Source organism: Haliotis rubra, unplaced genomic scaffold, assembly GCF_003918875.1.
Source record: "Haliotis rubra isolate DU_JTF1 unplaced genomic scaffold, ASM391887v1 Scf334, whole genome shotgun sequence".
Taxonomy (NCBI): domain Eukaryota; kingdom Metazoa; phylum Mollusca; class Gastropoda; order Lepetellida; family Haliotidae; genus Haliotis; species Haliotis rubra.
In genome coordinates, this window is record NW_025767007.1 from 1,071,248 (window position 1) to 1,090,104 (window position 18,857).

Consider the following 18,857-nt stretch of genomic DNA (forward strand, 5'->3'; position numbering starts at 1 on the left):
TCTGCGATGTGAACTGATCTGTACTTTGGCTTCATGGTATCAGTAAAACAGGGTTTTGATTGGGAAACATTCCATGAACAAATATGACACCATTAATACTTTGAAATTAGTATAATATACACCTTGGCCATTAAGTCTAAAGTGTAAAATATAGATTGTAAAGAAAAGAGATTGTAATGTTGTCGGATTTAATGGGGTATCATTCATCAAAATGTGACTGTTTCGTTTTTCATGCCTCAATCATTTACTTACATGTTGAAAAGGACAGAATATATATTCAGCGGAAACAATATTTGATTAAGAATTGTAAGAAACAAGAAAATATAAAGCGGATGTCTGCAGTGAAAATACGTGAACTTCACTGGTTCCTGGACCAACCTCGCATTATATATTGTCCCATTGCAAAATCTGGCTCAACATTCTGGCGACGAGCTAAAGAGGTAACGAGGAGGAAGGACCCAAAGAGTGTTTCACCTTTTCAGCTATCGTATCGTGACTTCAAAGAATCCAATGCCAGGATTCCACTCAATATGACCGAGACGACTAAAGCGGAAGACATGACTAACCACTTTGAAACCACTCTTAAATTCTTTTTTGCTCTGGATCCGTACAACAGGGTATTCTCCGTATTTATAGATACAATTCTGTCGCCGAACCCTTATCTTTGGGGTCTTGGTAAAAACGCGATTGGGATGTTTAGATCATCCTATATGAATACCAAGGAGACTTGTGGATCCGATGTTTCGTTTGATGAATATGTCAAGTATTTAAACACTCGTCAGTTTAAAACAATTGACCCTCACCTTCGACCGGTTGCGTACACATGCGACGCATGCGCAGTAGACTATGACATCATTTGCAAGATGGAAACGTTCGAAGATGACACACGGTATATTTTGAAAAGGTAGGGTCCTATAACAGTGATATAATATTCAGAGATATGAACACTGAGTATAAGGTGGATTACATAGTTGATGCTGTGGTGAGGGCGTATGACCTTAGGGAGGGATGGACGCGGTGCCTAAGTCTTCATGCAGGAAACCAGAGATTATGGCGTCAGTTGCAAATAGGAGGGATGATAGAGAAAATACAGTCGTACCCGCTTTCACCCGAGCAGAGTAACAACATCACCGTGACTGAATATCTCAACATGGCACTGGAGGCCTTCAAGAAATCCGGGCCGTCGGCTAAAGCCAACAAGAAAGAAGCCTTTTAACAAGCCTATTCGATAGCGTCATTTAAAGAAATGGACAATCTCCGCCAAAACTATATGGTCGATTTTGAAATGTTTGATTATAACACGCGCCCTGAGGAACTGTTCAACGAAAACAGAAAACATTGGACTGGTTTTGACTACTTTGATGTCATGAAACTGAAGTAGTCCTGAAAGCAGCCGTTTTTATTTAAAAGTCAGCTGCATACCCGACCGAAAGTCCAGAGACGCCCCTTACTGGTTGAGCAATGTAGACTATTAGACTATCAGTGGATCAGATAGTGTCTGTATTTCGTGTTACGTTTCTTTGTTAATGAGCACATTGCCTCTTGCCATTTTGGAACACCTGAAAATATATAGTAACTGTTACTCTTACCCTGATGTGTTACTGGGTTTTGTGTGGTCATAAAATTTATCATTCATTTCACTCCTTACATGTGTCAGTATAGTTTCAACTTGAAGCAGGTGTATGAAGTCCCTGGTTCAGAAAAACGTGCCAAGAGTGAGAGTGAGTTTAGTTGTACGCCGCACTCAGCAATATTCCAGCTATAGGGCGACAGTGTGTGTAAATAATCGCATCTGGACCAGACAATCCAGTGACCAACAGCATGAACATCAATCTAAGCGTTTGGGATTCGATGACATGTGTCAACCAAGCCAGCGAGCCTGACCACCCGATCCCTGACGCTCGTCACTCCGAAGACCCGGGTTCACTTCCCCACATGGGTACAATGTGTGAAGCCCATTTTGGTGTAGAGGTGTAAGTATTGTCTTTGTCCGCGTCATGTAACTAGCCAAGAGAGTGTCCAGCAGATTAACAATCAAGTTCCTTGTATCTAATATAATTCCAACAGGATTCCAAATTAACAACGTTTTACCAGACAGTGTGAAGATCAGAGGTTACAATTGGTCTTCAGCAACCCATGCTTGTCGTAAAAGATGGCTAACGGGATCGGGTGGTCAGGCTCGCTGACATTGGTCGACACATGTCATCGTATCCCAATTGAGAAGATCGAAGCTCCTGCTTTTGATCACAAGATTGCCTGGTCCAGACTCAAATATTTACAGACCGCCTACATATATTTGGAATATTGCTGAGTGCGGATTTGAACAACAAACAAAAACATAATATGTGTAAAACGGTTATTCATACTAGCTTTATTATAACAGGTCGAAGTAGTCAAACATATTTTGTTGAGGAATACTTGCTCTGTGGAAAAGTTCGGGTGGCCGATCAGGATACCCGAACGTATAGAAGTCATCAAGGTATTTCTCCCTGATGGCTTCCAAGTCTCTCAGAGATAACTGAGAATAGGCCTGCAAGTACGCTTCCTTCTTGTTGAGAATGGATAACGGACTAGACAGTCTGTAGGCTTCAAGTGCCATGTTTATATATTCCGTCACACTGATGGTCTCACTTCCGAGAGAGGTAAGCGGATATTGGCGTGTCTTGTCTATCAGTCCAGCGATTTGCAACTGCCGCCATATTCGTTGGTATCCCGCATGGCTGCTGACACAATTGATCCAAGCACTCCTTTTAACATGCTTAAGACGGAAACCCCTGACGACAGCATCGATGATGTAATCAACTTCATGCTCAGTCCTCATGTCGTAGAAAACAATCTGCTTCCCGAGCAAACCGGTTCTGTTCAAAATATACATGGCGTCGTTCGTGAAGGTCTCCATCTTGCCGATGACGTCATAATCGACACTACAAACGTCGCATTTCCCTGTTGTCGGGATAAGATGCTCGTTGTAATTATTGGGATGAAGCGTGTTCAAGTACCTAACTAATTCCACAAACTTAATATCCGCTCCGCACCCAGTGTAAAACCGCCCATCAGTCCGAACCTTCTTTATAGCCCGTTTGGCAGTATACTCCCAAAACACACTATTAGGAGCGAACATTTTGTCAATATACGTAGAAAATAGTCTATGATACGGGTCACGTGTGAAAAGGAATTTGAAAGTAGACTTGAGAGTTTTCTGTAAATCTTTCTTTCGGTTAGATTTTGTCAGTTTTATATCCAAAGCGTAATTGTTGGTTATAAAATCTGAGTATGAATACAAATACGGGGATGATAACCCAGATTTCCTTCTTTTGGCTGCTACAAACACGCGCCTCCAGAAAGTACTCCCGGCTTTCGGCACGGCACAATAAAACAAGTTGGGGTTTTTCAGAACGCTAATCTGACGCTGGAGTTTATCTGCCTTCATTTTCCCACTTCTGCGGACTCGACATATGTCCCTAACCAACTTTCGTCTGGATCTGTACATTTTCTCTAACCCTTGAAACGGTAATGTCTGAAAGGAAGAATAAGACAAATCAAATTTCCAGATTCCAGTTTATCGAGTGTGAATTTGATGTTAGGCCGCTTTTGGTAATATTCCAGCAATATCACGGCGGGGGGATACCAGGAATGGGCACATTGTACCCATGTGGGGGATTGAACCCGGGTCTTCGGCGTGACAAGCGAACGCTTTAACCACTAGGCTTCCCCACCGCCCCTAAGATTAACGAACTCTTGAGCTTAAAGATATGTGTTTAGATAGTATAGAAAAACAACATAAGTCTATATGAATCTGATAAACAAACCAAAAACGTGGGAATTTGAATACTCTTAGCTAAATCACATTAGAAGTCTGGTGAAAGACATATGCAATGTCATCAGAATTATTGTTACTATTTAGTGAGCAAGGTTTGTGATTACTAGGGGAATCACACTGAACAAAGTTTGTGATTACTGGGGGATTCACACAGCAAAGTTTGTGATTACTAGGGGAATCACACTCAACAAAGTTTGTGATTACTAGGGGAATCACAATCAACAAAGTTTGTGATTACTAGGGGATTCACTGAACAAAGTTTGTGATTACTAGGGGATTCACACTCAACAAAGTTTGTGATTACTAGGGGAATCACTGAACAAAGTTTGTGATTACTAGGGGATTCACACTGAAAAGAGTTTGTGATTACTAGGGGAATCACACTCAGCAAAGTTTGTGATTACTAGGGGATTCACACTCAGCAAAAGTTTGTGATGATTACTAGGATTCACACTGAACAAAGTTTGTGATTACTAGGGGAATCACACTCAGCAAAGTTTGTGATTACTAGAGATTCTCACTGAGGAAAGTTTGTGATTACTAGGGGATTCACACGCAGCATTAATTTGTGATTACTAGGGAATCACACTCAGCAAAGTTTGTGATTACTAGGGGATTCACACTGAACAAAGTTTGTGATTACTAGGGATTCTACACTCACTCAACAAAGTTTGTGATTACTAGGTGATTACTCTCACTGAGGAAAGTTTGTGATTACTAGGGGATTCACACGCAGCACAATTTGTGATTACTAGGGGAATCACACTTTGTGATTACAGCAAAGTTTGTGATTACTAGGGGATTCACACTGAACAAAGTTTGTGATTACTAGGGGAATCACACTCAGCAAAGTTTGTGATTACTAGGGGATTCTCACTGAGGAAAGTTTGTGATTACTAGGGGATTCACACGCAGCACAATTTGTGATTACTAGGGGAATCACACTCAGCAAAGTTTGTGATTACTAGGGGAATCACACTGAACAAAGTTTGTGATTACTAGGGGATTCACACTGAACAAAGTTTGTGATTACTAGGGGATTCTCACTGAGGAAAGTTTGTGATTACTAGGGGATTCACACGCAGCAAAGTTTGTGATTACTAGGGGAATCACACTCAGCAAAGTTTGTGATTACTAGGGGATTCACACTGAACAAAGTTTGTGATTACTAGGGGATTCACACTGAACAAAGTTTGTGATTACTAGGGGATTCATACAGCAAAGTTTGTGATTACTAGGGGATTCACACTCAACAAAGTTTGTGATTACTAGGGGATTCACACTGAAACAAAGTTTGTGATTACTAGGGGAATCACACTGAACAAAGTTTGTGATTACTAGGGGAATCACACTGAACAAAGTTTGTGATTACTAGGGGATTCACACTGAACAAAGTTTGTGATTACTAGGGGAATCACACTCAGCAAAGTTTGTGATTACTAGGGGATTCTCACTGAGGAAAGTTTGTGATTACTAGGGGATTCACACGCAGCACAATTTGTGATTACTAGGGGATTCACACGCAGCACAATTTGTGATTACAAGGGGATTCACACGCAGCACAGTTTGTGATTACTCGGGGATTCACACGCAGCACAGTTTGTGATTACTCGGGGATTCACACGCAGCACAATTTGTGATTACTCGGGGATTCACACGCAGCACAATTTGTGATTACAACGGGATTCACACTGAGCCAAGTTTGTGATTACCTAAGAACTGTCGGAAATAAAAAAACCCTGATTTTTCGCATTTTTATCTACAATTTATGTAGTTAATGTGATAATGTGAAACTAAGTTCGCTCTAACTACAGTCTCGGTGGTAGGGAGATAGGAAACGTAGAAAAAGGACTTTACTGAGGAGAGATTAGTGCAGAAATGAGCAATGCAGTTTTTTCTAAGTCGAAAGCGACTTATTTGGAACAGACCAGGGCCTAGATTTTCGAAGCTCTCTTAGCGCTAAGATAGTCGTAAGTGCCATACATTGACATTAACTTACGACAATCTTAGCGCTAAGAGAGCTTCGAAAATCTAGGCCCAGGGCTCTATGCACATTAGTGTGCGATGATATTGTATTACAAAGGAACTTTTTTTAAATGCCCATTTTGAAATTAAAATTAACTTCATTATAAACGCTAGCTGACGTAAAAAAATAATAACTCTAAGACTGAAATTATTAAGGATGTAGCTACCATGGAGCCGCACTATCACTATAAAAACAAACGGATAGAAGGGGTCGTCTCAAAGCAAAACTAGGACGGGTGTCGCAGACGGTGTTGGGGGTCGGGCTAGGGGATAGAGATATCCGCTAAGAAGAGATAATCCTTCAGGGGAATTAAACTGGGGAAGTAAACGGCATGTCATAACAATTTACAAATAATATCCAGTCCTGTCGATCTTCGGGTGGTCATGTCACCTATATATTTTTAGACATTTAATACGATGGCTAATTTAAGCTTTTCTATGGTTATCATACTCTTTTACATATCTCAACATAAACTTTATGAAAGAAAGACACGTAAGATGTTAATAGATGAGACATATACAACGCACATGAAAAAAACATAAAATATATTTGAGATGACCCCTTGTGCCTGTAGGCAGCACGTGCATTTCATGCCAGGTGAGTCTCACGGCCCGTCGTCATATCTGGCTGAGTGACCTAATTGCCATATATATTCGATCTATTGTTTTCAGCAGCTATTCGTATTTTTCTAAGTTTTGCCCGATTTTACGAGAAAACATGCTTTTTTGGATATCCTATTAAGCATCCTACTGAACGCTCAGTTAGGCCGATGTGGGTTATTTCGACATATGCTATTTGTAATTGTGTAAATGTTAGGGATACAGAGTAACAGCCTAAAAACAGTTTGTTTCTATTTCTGACAGTACTTTAGGGGATTCACACTCAGCAAAGATTGTGATTACAAGGGGATTCACACTGAACAAAGTTTGGTATTGTTATTTTTGGTGTGTGTTCTCTTTCAGCGTAGACTCAGCTAACAATTGCAAAAAATACAACCCTAAAATATTCATGACCCATAATTTAGTTTGTTAATAAATGAATCATCTGTGGTTTGCATTTCACAATCTAAACGGTCTGATAAACATTAATTCCCCAACTGATTATACCCATACATCCTTATAATTATAAATGTTTAGTGCAGAGCTTGAACATAAACATATTCCACTGCCTTTTTTAGTCGATAACAAACTCAATACTCAGAGAGACACACAAACTGAAATGCAAGTACCAATGATAATTTATTTACAAACCTTACAAACATTACAAACATTACAACCAAGCTTATGGACCTTGTTTATGAGTGAGGAAAATACCTCTATTTCACATTCAACAGATCATAGTAATTGAAATCCCATAATTTCTCTTTACGGACCTGCTCAAATAGATCTTTAGGTCTATCATTATAGTCATACAAATAAAAATCGTCCAAGTATTTCTCTCTCAGAGTTTCTAAATCATCACGAGATAGTTCACTATATGCCTGTAAATACGCTTCGGTCTTTTGAGCTTTGGCTTTCTTGGAGGACCGCTTAAATGCCTTCAGCGCCATGTTGATGTATTCAGTCATTGATATGACGTCACTTTCCCGAGAGCTTAAGGGATAAGGGTCCGTCTTGTCAATGTACCCACCTATTTGTAATTGGCGCCATATCCTCTGATTGGCTGCATGAGTACTGATGCACTTGGTCCAACTTTTCCAACGTTTATTGTCATTATTTTTAAACAAAAACGCTCTTGTGACGGCATCGACGATGTAGTCTACCTTATACTCAGCGGACACGTCGTTAAATTGTAAGTAACGTCCCACTGAATCAGACTTATTTAATATGTAAGTCATATCCTTGATAAATGTCTCCATTTTGCCAATGACATCATACTCTACGCTGCACACGTCACATTTCAGAGAACCCGGCAAGAAATGTTCGTCATACTTTTGAGGTGACAATGTGTTCAGGTAACGAACCATTTCTCTAAACGTAAGATCCTGACCACATGTGGCATTAGGATCGCGGATGTCCTTCCGGACCAACAACGCGGCCTTCTTGGCAATAACCTCCCAGAACTGATTATTTGGAGCGTAGATTTTGTCCACGTATGATGAAAACAACCTGTGATATGGATCCCGTGTGAAGACGAATTTCAAAGAATTATTTAATAAGTGCTGCAGTGCGTGGAAATTCTTGGGTTTCAGAAGGGTTCTGTTGAAAGCAGCCTTGTTAACATTGAAGTCTGAATAGGAAAGCAGGAATGGGCTTCTTATAGATGGATCCTTCCGCGTGAGTGCTACCACAACTCTCCGCCAAAAAGTAGTCCCGCACTTTGGTATTGCACAGTAAAGCAGGTTGGGGGTTCGAACGACGCTGGTCTGCAGGCGAAGCTCCTTGGGGGTTATATTACGAGTACGGTTTAGCTTCTTGCAGGCGTTCTTCACGTGGCTGCGCCTCTTCAGATATACCTCCTTGTCGCCAGCCTGAAAATATATAATCATAATAGCTTGCGTTTCCAAAATGAAAGCTTAAAGAGAAAGTGGTCTTTTCAGAATGATGAGCTTTGACAAACATAATGTACGCCGGAGCTGTATCACGTGGGAAAGTAGATACTCGTCTTTGCGCCAAACAACCAGAGCAGCGAGTTGTGACAGTATCAGCTTTTTGGGAACCGATGAGATGGGCCCGAAGCAAGACCACAACAATTGAAATAATTTTCTTCTGTCATCGGGTGTTTAAGGCACGGAGTGTAACGGACCCTTGAATCTTCCCCACAATCCCAAATTCCATTTTCATTAGCCGTATACACGTTTATTAGATGAACACCTATCGCGTGCGTAATATATGAAATGATCTGGACCTTTCACAAAGCAGTAAGGAGCCCCTGTTTGTATGAATTTCTCATTGTATCCATATATGTGACGTTCAGGTCACGTGGCTGAAATGTTCAAAATATACCTACCGTTATGCTAGTATGGACATGTTTTGTAGACTTCGTAAAATCCAAACTTCGTCGCGTATATATCAACATAAGATCCGTTTAGGTTTCTCTCTGCACAGGGCTTATAGAGTTTGATGCACGCGAGCGAGTTTATAATTAGACGTTGTTGAGCGTCATGGCCAAACAGTTTCACCTCTTGTTTATACGCATGACAAAGAACGAGCGGCGCTGAGCGAATGGAAGGATTTTAGTGACTGGAGATGTTCCAGTGTGATTATTTCACTGAACAATGCACGCATTGGGTGAAAAGATACTTATCTATTATAAAAATATTAGCCACAGTGATGGTTGAGTGAGCGAGTTGGGTTTTACACCTCTTTTAGCAATATTTCAGCAACATCACGGTGGGGGACACCAGAAGTGGGCTTCACACATTGTACCCATGTGGGGAATCGAAGCCGGGTGACGAGCGGACGCTTTAACCATTAGGCTACCCCACAGCCCTGTGACCAGTGAACAACTTATAATATAGGGATAGGCTTATTTATGTGTGCTGCGTTAAACAAGAAACAGACAGATCGCGTGTTGCTGGCTGTGTTATAATTAATATACATCATAAACATCATAAACCTCCAGTGACGTTACTTTATTGTTCTTGCAAGGCAGTATTTCTAAAGTACCGTCGTAAATGCTAGAAAAATGCTTTTTGACTTATATTTAAAATTCAGAGGTATTACAGTTACATAAATAACAAATATCACTTTAAGAAACATCTACCTAATGTAGACCGAGGGAATAAATTTTGAGACATGCCCTAAAATGTGTTTTTACTGATGAAAATACCAAAAAATTAGACAAATAACTGGTAGTGGGACGTTATTTGATACAAACATTAACTGCTTGTGCTACGTCATCAGCATGCACGGTATCGACAGGTGAAATTGACACCTGAGCAAACGCTCGGGGGAAGGGATCATCTCAATAGATGTTTTCTTCAAAATGTTGAATATGTGTACGTATAGTATACGTATTGGTTATGTAAGGGATCATTTGTGTATGTGTGTATGTGTGTTTGTTTTGAAATAAACATACGAATTACTGTTCATTGGAAAGATTCCTATCACTTGTGTTATCTTATCGATTGGTTGTAGAAAATAATGTGCAACGTTTTAATAAATGTTTTGCATGTCAACAGTATATTTCATCGCAAAAATATGGATGTAATTCGGTCAGTTTAATCTAGTTGAGAACATGGGCCAAAGATTTAACGAAGTCACTGGTGTAGCTTATTTAGAATATATATATTATTCTTCTCATAAAGTTTGTAGACCGCCCGTCTAAGTACTCCCTTGTCAAAGTTGTCAAGGATGGTTTTACGTCCCGATTTTGCTTTTGAGACGGTCTCTGTCTTGTCTGATTTGTGTACAATATTGTAAACTTGTTGGTAAGACATACCAACAGCTCTACAAGTTCTGTAATAAACCCTTTCTAAACTAATGAAAGGTTTACCTTTGTCTTTTTCAAGCACAAAAACTTATAAACCTTTGCAACAACTGACTGCAAATAGTTGGCCATAGTGGACGCTGTGATAAAGATGCGCATGCATGACGGGAAACTTTTTTATCAAGACTTAACATTTATATTAATATTTCTTCAATAAAGAAACGATAATTAAGTAAAGCAACACAAATATTCAACATTTATTTGTTAAAGAAAAACGTTGATTCATATTTTTACACCACCTGTATTATTAGCATAAATGTAAAGACTATTTCAGATTTCTGTTGTTGTTTTGGTACCATATTCTCTCCTGTAAACTGCCCTTTAAATACATGGGAATGTTAAATCGATTGAAATAAAAATTAGGTACACTATAGGCGAGTTGATATATTGACAACATAGTACATTTATCACCTTTATCAAAGTATGAAGGCTAAAAAGCATTTTCTAGCATTTCCGACAGTACTTTAGTCATATCCCGATGGCCCGTCGATTAGGGGGTCCTCTAGCCCCGGGACATTACTTAAATATTGTCCCTCTAGCCCCGGGATATTACTTCAATATTGTCCTTCTGTCCCGGGGATATTACTTCAATATTGTCCCTCTGTCCCGGGATATTACTTCAATATTGTCCCTCTAGCCCCGGGATATTACTTCAATATTGTCCTTCTGTCCCGGGGATATTACTTCAATATTGTCCCTCTGTCCCGGGATATTACTTCAATCTTGTCCCTCTGTCCCGGGATATTACTTCGGTATTACTTTGTTTTGAAGATTGATATAACTTTGTCTTGCTATCACTGAATGCGATCATAAAGCATCACATTTAAAACTTCCAACATATAGTGCCGACATCTGGTTTCGAACCTGCAACCCTTCGCTTATTAGCTTGGCGGTTTTATCTACTAGGCTACGAAGGATCGCTGCGAAGAATAAGATTGTTTGTCAGCACAAACCATGTGTTCCTCACAGGACGGGTAGTGCGGGCAGCACATGTGCAGGACACGGGTAGCGCGTGCAAGGCAAGGTGTCGGCTGCCAGTCTCATCCCAGTTGATTTCAACAGTAAATACCAAATATTGAAATTATATCTTCGGTCGGTTTATAAGTTGGATATAACATGACCCGAGGGCATTATTAAAAAGTAAGCCCTCGTCCCTTGGGAAGCGGAAGATATAATCCCTTGGGAAGCGGGCTTACTTTTCAATAATGCCCGCGGGTCATTTTATATCCTACACATATGTCTAATACATTGTTTCTTCCGATGGCCCGTTTATCATGCTGTAAAGCACTACTTATACTCCCATTATCGTATCCTCAATGAGTGAGTGAGTTAAGTTTTTCGCCGCATTCGGCAATATTCCAGATATATGGCGGCGGTCTGTAAATAATCGAGTCTGGACCAGACAATCCAGTGATGAACAGCATGAGCATCGATCTGCGCAATTGGGAACCGATGACATGTGTCAACCATGTCAGCGAGCCCAACCACCCGATCCCGTTAGTTGCCTCTTACCAAGCATGGGTGACTGAAGATCAATATTCTAACCCGGACCTTCACGGGTCTATCAACGAGAAAAACGCCATGTCCAGGGAACCATACTGGACTGTATATAATATAAACTATATTCGTCGGTAATAGAACAAAGTTTCACAATATCTACATTGCTTCAATGGTCGACACGCACTAATTAGAATAAGAACGTCTTCCAGGTTTTCCCACTTTACTATAAGACAAATACAAATTTAGTGAGAAAAAGAACCGCTTACATGAATCAGTCAATCCAACGTAATTATGGTTATTTACACGAAATCGTAGGTAGAAAGATGGTTTGGAGATGGCATAAAACTGCAGATATATCAATATACTTTTACATGTGTTTTATTGTTTTGCATTAAAATACCATTAAAACATGTTGCTTGGTAACGTGCATTATAATAGAATATGAAAAACCAAGGCCTTCTCGACCATGGACCCCTGAAGTTCCGGGATAGAATTTGTCTTCAGTAACCCATGCATGTCGTAATAGGCGACTAACGGGATCAGGTGGTCAGGCTCGCTGACTTGGTTGACACATGTCATAGTATCCCAATATTGCGTAGATCGATGCTCATGCTGTTGATCACTGAAGTGTCTGGTCCAGACTCGATTATTTACAGACCACTGCCATATATCTGGAATATTGCTGAGTGCGGCGTAAACCTAAACTCACTCTCGTTCATGACTAATCACCGGACTATAGATACAGTCCGTGTACCTTTCGCTCTCCCGCTTCTGTTTTTCGGAACCGCCTTCGTGGTGTAGTGGTTAGAGCGTCCGCCTGGAGAGCGGTTCGCGGGTTCGATCCCCCGGCCGCGTCATACCAAAAGACGATAAACTATGGTACTTGGTGGTGCCAGCATGGCGCTCGGCATTAATGGGTACAACAAGGACTGGCCGGCTTGGAGTCAGTATAATGTGTCTGCGTGGGGTATTCATGCTAAACTGCGGATGGTATCTCAGTGAGCTAGCACTATAAAACCAGCTTAAGTCTGGGCTAGTACAAGCAGCCACACATACACTCGCATGCACGTCGTCGAAATATTCTCACTAGGTTCTAACTATCAATCAAGTGATGTAGGTTCTAACTATCAATCAAGTGATGTAGGTTCTAACTATCTAACACTTGCTTGATAACGGTGTTAGAACCTACACCGAAACGTCGCTCTCAAAGCAATAAAGAAGTTGTTCATCCATATATTGTTATCCTTCCTTACTGCCTCAACTTCTAAAGGCCTCTCAAAGAAGGTTTAATATAGTTTATATTTTTTCTCAAAAACAGAGGCGAGGTGAGGTGAAATGGGGTGTAACGTCGCACTTAATATTTCGACGACGTGCATGCGTGCGTATGTGTGGCTGCTTGTACTAGCCCAGACTTAAGCTGGTTTTATAGTGTTAGCTCACTGAGATACCATGCCAAAATTAAGTATGAGTGGGGGAGTTTAGTTTTATGACGCTTTTAGCAGTATTCCAGCAATATCATGGCGGGAGACACCAGAAATGGGCTTCACACATTGTGGGGAATTGAACCGGGGCCTGCGGCGTGGCAAGCAAAGATATGAACCACTAGGGTCAGGGGTTCAAAATCCCATCGCCCGACGCCCGGGACAAGTCAGTTTTCATTTCGGGCAATCAAATAATGGTATCTTACTTGTCCGTGGGCTACTAGATAATTTCCACTTATGGTTTCAAACTGAAAATGAACTTAGATTTAATTTTATGTCTGCTCAAGTGAGGTGAAATGGGGTTTAACGTCGCACTTAATATTTCGACGATGTGTGGCTGCTTGTACTAGCCCAGACTTAAGCTGGTTTTATAGTGCTAGCTCACTGAGATACCATCCGCAGTTTAGCATGAATACCCCACTCAGACACATTATACTGACTCCAAGCCGATCAGTCCTTGTTGTACCCATTAATGCCGAGCGCTGTGCTGGGACCACCAAGTCCTTATATTAAACTTACCTGATACTGCTGCTGAACCCTACCGACAAGCTGGGATTGTAGATTCTTTATGTAGCTCTGTACGATGACCTTCCTGGACGTTGTGTTTCGGGGCAGTTGCAGCGTCAGTTGGAGGGACTGCACAAGGGAGTACGGGGCCACGCTGTGCGGGGAATGGTCTGTAGAAGACATTCTTGTAGTTAAACTTCCAATTAAGCAAGGTCTCAATCAAGGTTTCCCCGATTTGCAAAGTTTTTAACTGAGTTAGTAGATGATTGGTTGATTGATAGTTTGTTGGTGAAGGCCGCACTCAGCAATATTCAAGCTATATGGTCTGTTGATACATGTAATCGAATCTGAACCAGACAATCCAGTTAACAGCATGGGCATCGATCTACACACTTGGGATACGATGACACGAGTCAACAAAGTCAGCGAGCCTGACCACCCTATCTGGTTAGTCGCCTCCTACGACAAGCATGGGTTACCAATTCCAATTCTAACCCGGGTCTTCACGGATCAGTTGATAGATGAAGCACAAAGTGATGACAAAATTACAAGGAGCGGTCGTAAAATCTCTGATGCTGATGGGGAAACCTAAGCTGTTGTTATTAAAGCCTGTACTTAACAGCTCTTTTAAAGACACTGAATTCCTGTTTCAGAAATATTTTGATACACCAGTGTTTCGCTATAAAGAAATTGAATCGTCTGTATAAAGTGACGGAAGAAAAAGAAACGTCTGGTTTCGTACTGTCGTCACGAGAGTCTGCTGTTGTCTCATACCGAGATGTTTGACCCGTAATCTCATATCTACTCACATTTTCCAAGGACATGATCATACTCACTGAACACGTGGTTGCTGTTGTAGAAAAACGACACAGCAGAGACGACAACCATTATGTACAACACTTGTCTTTTCCGACTGATCATTTTGAGATCAATCACGGTAGATCCAGACACGTGAACTGCGCAAACGATTACCGACACATGGGCACGTGCAGTCCATGCATTTGGATGAATTCATTGTAACAAAGAGGAGTGTAGGGAAGGTATGAGGACTTTTTACGAAAACGAGGTTTACACGTCGGGCGTCATGTTTAGGTTTGATGCATGCAAAACTCAAACATAAAGAAACAAGGCAGTCGACGTTAAGTTATTGTTTAGTCAAATAAAATATATCTGAATATCCTGGACAAGAAATATCCTCGACTTTCCCCAAAAATATTTATAGATAGAGGATGGAAAATTATGTCCTCAATGAGCTTAATAGCCTTTCGTAGTCTTATTCGAAACAAAAGTCCCCAAACGGGTGTATTTTAAAGTGCTGGAAATTCTTTCTGTCTAAAGGTGTTTACAGCCCTTTCTGTCTGCGTCTGCATGTGGCACAGGGCGGTGGGTTAGCCTAGTGGTTAAAGCGTTCGCTCGTCACGCTGAAGACATGGGTTCGATTCCCCACATGGGTACACTGTGAAACCCATTCCTGGTGTCCTGCGCCGTGATATTGCTGGAATATTGCTAAAAGCGGCGTAAAACTGAATTCACCCACCCACTCACTGTACGTGACACATACAGAACACTCGTGAAAAAACACAAAACACACTGACACAGACACACACTATCTCTTGCTATCCCTCTCTCTGATTCCTCTCTCAGTTCGTTCGCTCGTCACGCCGTAGACCCGGGTTCGATTCCCCACACGGGTAAAATGTGTGAAGCGAAATGAAATGACTCCGATTTCGTGCAAGCGAAACTAATATTTTAATATCCCTCGTAAATATCATACGGATATTCCCTTCGCCATTTTTTAACGTAAGATTTGGTTGTTATCAACCAAACCTTTAACAGTTTTTTTGTATAACACATGACATAATGCCTGTAATACATGACATAATGCCTTAAATGCATGACGTAATGCCTTTAATACATGACATAATGCCTTAAATGCATGACGTAATGCCTTTAATACATGACGTAATGCCTTTAATACATGACATAATGCCTTTAATGCATGACGTAATGCCTTTGCATGACGTAATGCCTTTAATACATGACATAATGCCTTGAATACATGATGTAATGCCTTTAATGCATGACGTTATGCCTTTAATGCATGACGTAATGCCTTTTATACATGACATAATGCCTTTAATGCATGACGTAATGCCTTTAATGCATGACGTAATGCCTTTAATACACGACGTAATGCCTTTAATACACGACGTAATGCCTTTAATGCATGATGTAATGCCTTTAATACATGACATAATGCCTTTAATACATGACATAATGCCTTTAATACATGGCATAATGACTTTAATACATGACAAATTGCCTTCAATACATTACGTAATGCCTTTACATGACTATATCATGTGACAACGGGCAAGTCGGGTTAATTGTGCTGTTAGATCTGTCTGCGGCCTTTGACACGATAGATCATGAGAAGGTGATTGATACTCTGAAGCAAGTGATTGGGATTGATGGAGTAGCCTTGCAATGATTTACATCATACCTATCCAACCGATACCAAGTTTGGAGTGCTGCAAGGATCTGTCATTGGGCCTATTTTATTCACGTTATACACATCTGCCCTTGGAAATCTAATCTCCATCATGAATGTGGGTCATCACAGTTACGCTGATGATACTCAGTTGATGAAAGCATTCTTTCCAAAGGATTCTCAGTCTGCAGTTGATCAGATTAAGTTAACCGATAACACGCTGATTGATTAATTACTTTTATCTTACACAGAATTGTCAAAATGTAGTGTTTATGTATGTAGATTTACTAATCTATACTGAATACACTCTGCAAAACAACGTCCTTCTTTCAAAGGATTATACATTGATTGATTGCCCATTATTGGCTGTCATTATACATCAATACCTGGTATATTAAACTGTTAAAAGACACATCATTTGGAACCTATGGCCTTCTGTTTTAATTTTAATATTTGCATTTTGTTTTTATTCATTTGTCGTAGCATTCAACAGAATCATTGTTTTCAAGTGTAATGAGACAGGGTGTGTGTGCGAATTATGATTCGTTATAAATTCACACATCTGGATTATAAGACCAAATATAAAGACGCACATTGACTAGTATCTACATACTGGTGAGTGGACATTAACCATGGGAATGTAGCAAGAAATTTATCGAAAGAAATCGTTATGTTATAAGTTGTGTCTGCAATTATGATTCCAATACATATTTAACTACGAGTAGAAAGTAGTTTTGATTTTCTAACTTGATGAAAACAAACTATAATCTCATTAATTCTAACAGATTTTTTATTTTTAAAAATGGCGGCGACTCTTGTCGGGAACATGAGTCTGAGGATAAATGGTATTTAGGTTTGTTTCCACCGTTACATCAAAACAGTTACGTATTTTATTGATGGCTAGATTTTGATACATAACAATTTCTCTCGTGGCAGCGATGTTTATTGTTACTTCGACCAGAACCTCACTTCTCGTTATGTTACAAGTTGTGTCATAGAAAATCTTTATGGTCATCAATCATATGCATTTTTACTAGTAAGTAGTTTTGATTCTTTAACTTCCGTGAAGATCTGAACACAAGTAAATATCGTTTCAGGCTTCAGCTTCGCACTCACAAACATAACCCATTTAGCACGAACTGGATGTGCATACACCCGACCCCTGCAATTGAAAAAGCAACGATTCAGCATGTCGTCGTTGATGTCGAGAAATCATCAAAATGATGAGCGTGCTACAACAACTAACTGAAAATCGTTCCTCATATGACGTCACTGCAGTCGGAGTTACGTTGTCTGTGGTTTCGTTGGCGGGCGAGAGGGAAGCAGGCGACTTTTGGCAACTTTAATCGCTCGGTATTAAATAACCACAATTTTTAAAGAATATCCGCATAAGACAACCACAAATCTTTCATATGTAATGGTTAAAAGAGTAACAAAAACAAAGTCTTTAAGATTTGCACGATTCAGGTATCATGAAACTGTGATCAGGAACCTGGGCGTCCTTCTCACGAAAGTGATCTCTTAATGGAGCATCATGTTAGTATGATCTGCAAAGCATGCCATTTTCACCTGAGAAGTATTGGCAGTATCAGACATCTCCTGAACACTAACGCCGCTCACATGCAGGTCAGAAGCCTAGTCCTATCCAAACTGGACTACTGTAATAGCCTGCTGGTTAACATCTCACAGGAACACTTCTCCAGACTACAGAGGATACAGAACATGGCGGCAAGGATTGTGTGAAGAACAAAGAAGTCCGCGCATATAACACCTGTGTTCATCAATTTACATTGGCTCCCTGTACTGGCACGTGTGCAGTTCAAGCTATTGGTATTGGCATACCAATGTTACCATGGATCAGCCCCATCATATCTTGTCGAACTCACACAAGTGTATAAACCGTCCAGAGTCCTTCGTTCTGCAGACCAGCACCTCTTTCACATTCCAAAGACTAACTTGTAACGATTTGGCCGAAGAGCTTTCAATCATAATGCTGCAGTTCTATGTAACACACTCTCAACTGAACTCAAAGAACTCAAAACACTCTCGCTTTTCAAGTCTCAGCTGAAAACATATCTCTTCCGAAAGTCATACCTGGACTAAAATCTACAGCCTTGTGTTTATGTCCCATTGACAAAGTTAATATTGTAGTATATTTGTAGCGCTATGAGCATACACATGGTGTATGGAGTTGGCGCCATATAAATGAACTCATCATCATCTTTAATACATGACGTAATACCTTTAAGGCATGACGTAATGCCTTTAATACAGGACGTAATGCCTATAGTACATACACGAAACAATGTGGGAGCTTGCTGTGAACCTGACGGTCCACTCGCAGGCCCTCGCGTCTTTGAGAAGACTGAAGGTTAAAAAATATTTTTTTTAGATGACCCCCAACACGAAATGCCTCACACTACAATACATTATGACAAGGCCGGACACTTCGGTGTACCCCACCCGCCTGCTTTACCGATCGCTACGGTACCATCGTATACAATCGATTAAAACTTAATGTAAACATAATCATGGATGATTGGCCTATCGATCACCACTCATGACATCTACCAATTCTTTATTGTTATTTCTGCAAGTCGA

General features: G+C 40.5%; 2 protein-coding genes across 4 annotated transcripts; one reads left to right on the forward strand and one right to left on the reverse strand.

Annotated features, from left to right (window-relative positions):
* The first annotated feature begins 710 nt into the window (after nt 1–710).
* On the forward strand, nt 711–1,381 carry LOC124284355. Its single transcript, XM_046720441.1, is given in 3 exon segments — nt 711–882; nt 885–1,213; nt 1,301–1,381. Coding segments are annotated over 3 exon segments (582 nt in total).
* Nucleotides 1,382–2,342: 961 nt separating this feature from the next.
* LOC124284346 (carbohydrate sulfotransferase 9-like) lies at nt 2,343–14,765 on the reverse strand. Of its 3 annotated transcripts, none has more exons than XM_046720433.1 (3): nt 14,575–14,765; nt 13,778–13,935; nt 2,343–3,517 (listed from the first exon to the last, which is right to left on the reverse strand). In XM_046720433.1, exons 1-3 carry the CDS (start codon nt 14,684–14,686, stop codon nt 2,375–2,377), a joined length of 1,413 nt encoding a protein of 470 aa, XP_046576389.1. In that variant the 5' UTR covers nt 14,687–14,765; the 3' UTR covers nt 2,343–2,374. The 3 variants fall into 3 exon arrangements, with proteins under 3 accessions (XP_046576389.1, XP_046576390.1, XP_046576388.1); XM_046720434.1 differs by lacking the exon at nt 2,343–3,517 and adding an exon at nt 7,072–8,316 and having other exon boundaries at nt 14,602–14,765; XM_046720432.1 differs by lacking the exon at nt 2,343–3,517 and adding an exon at nt 7,072–8,316.
* Between the last annotated feature and the right edge of the window lie 4,092 nt (nt 14,766–18,857).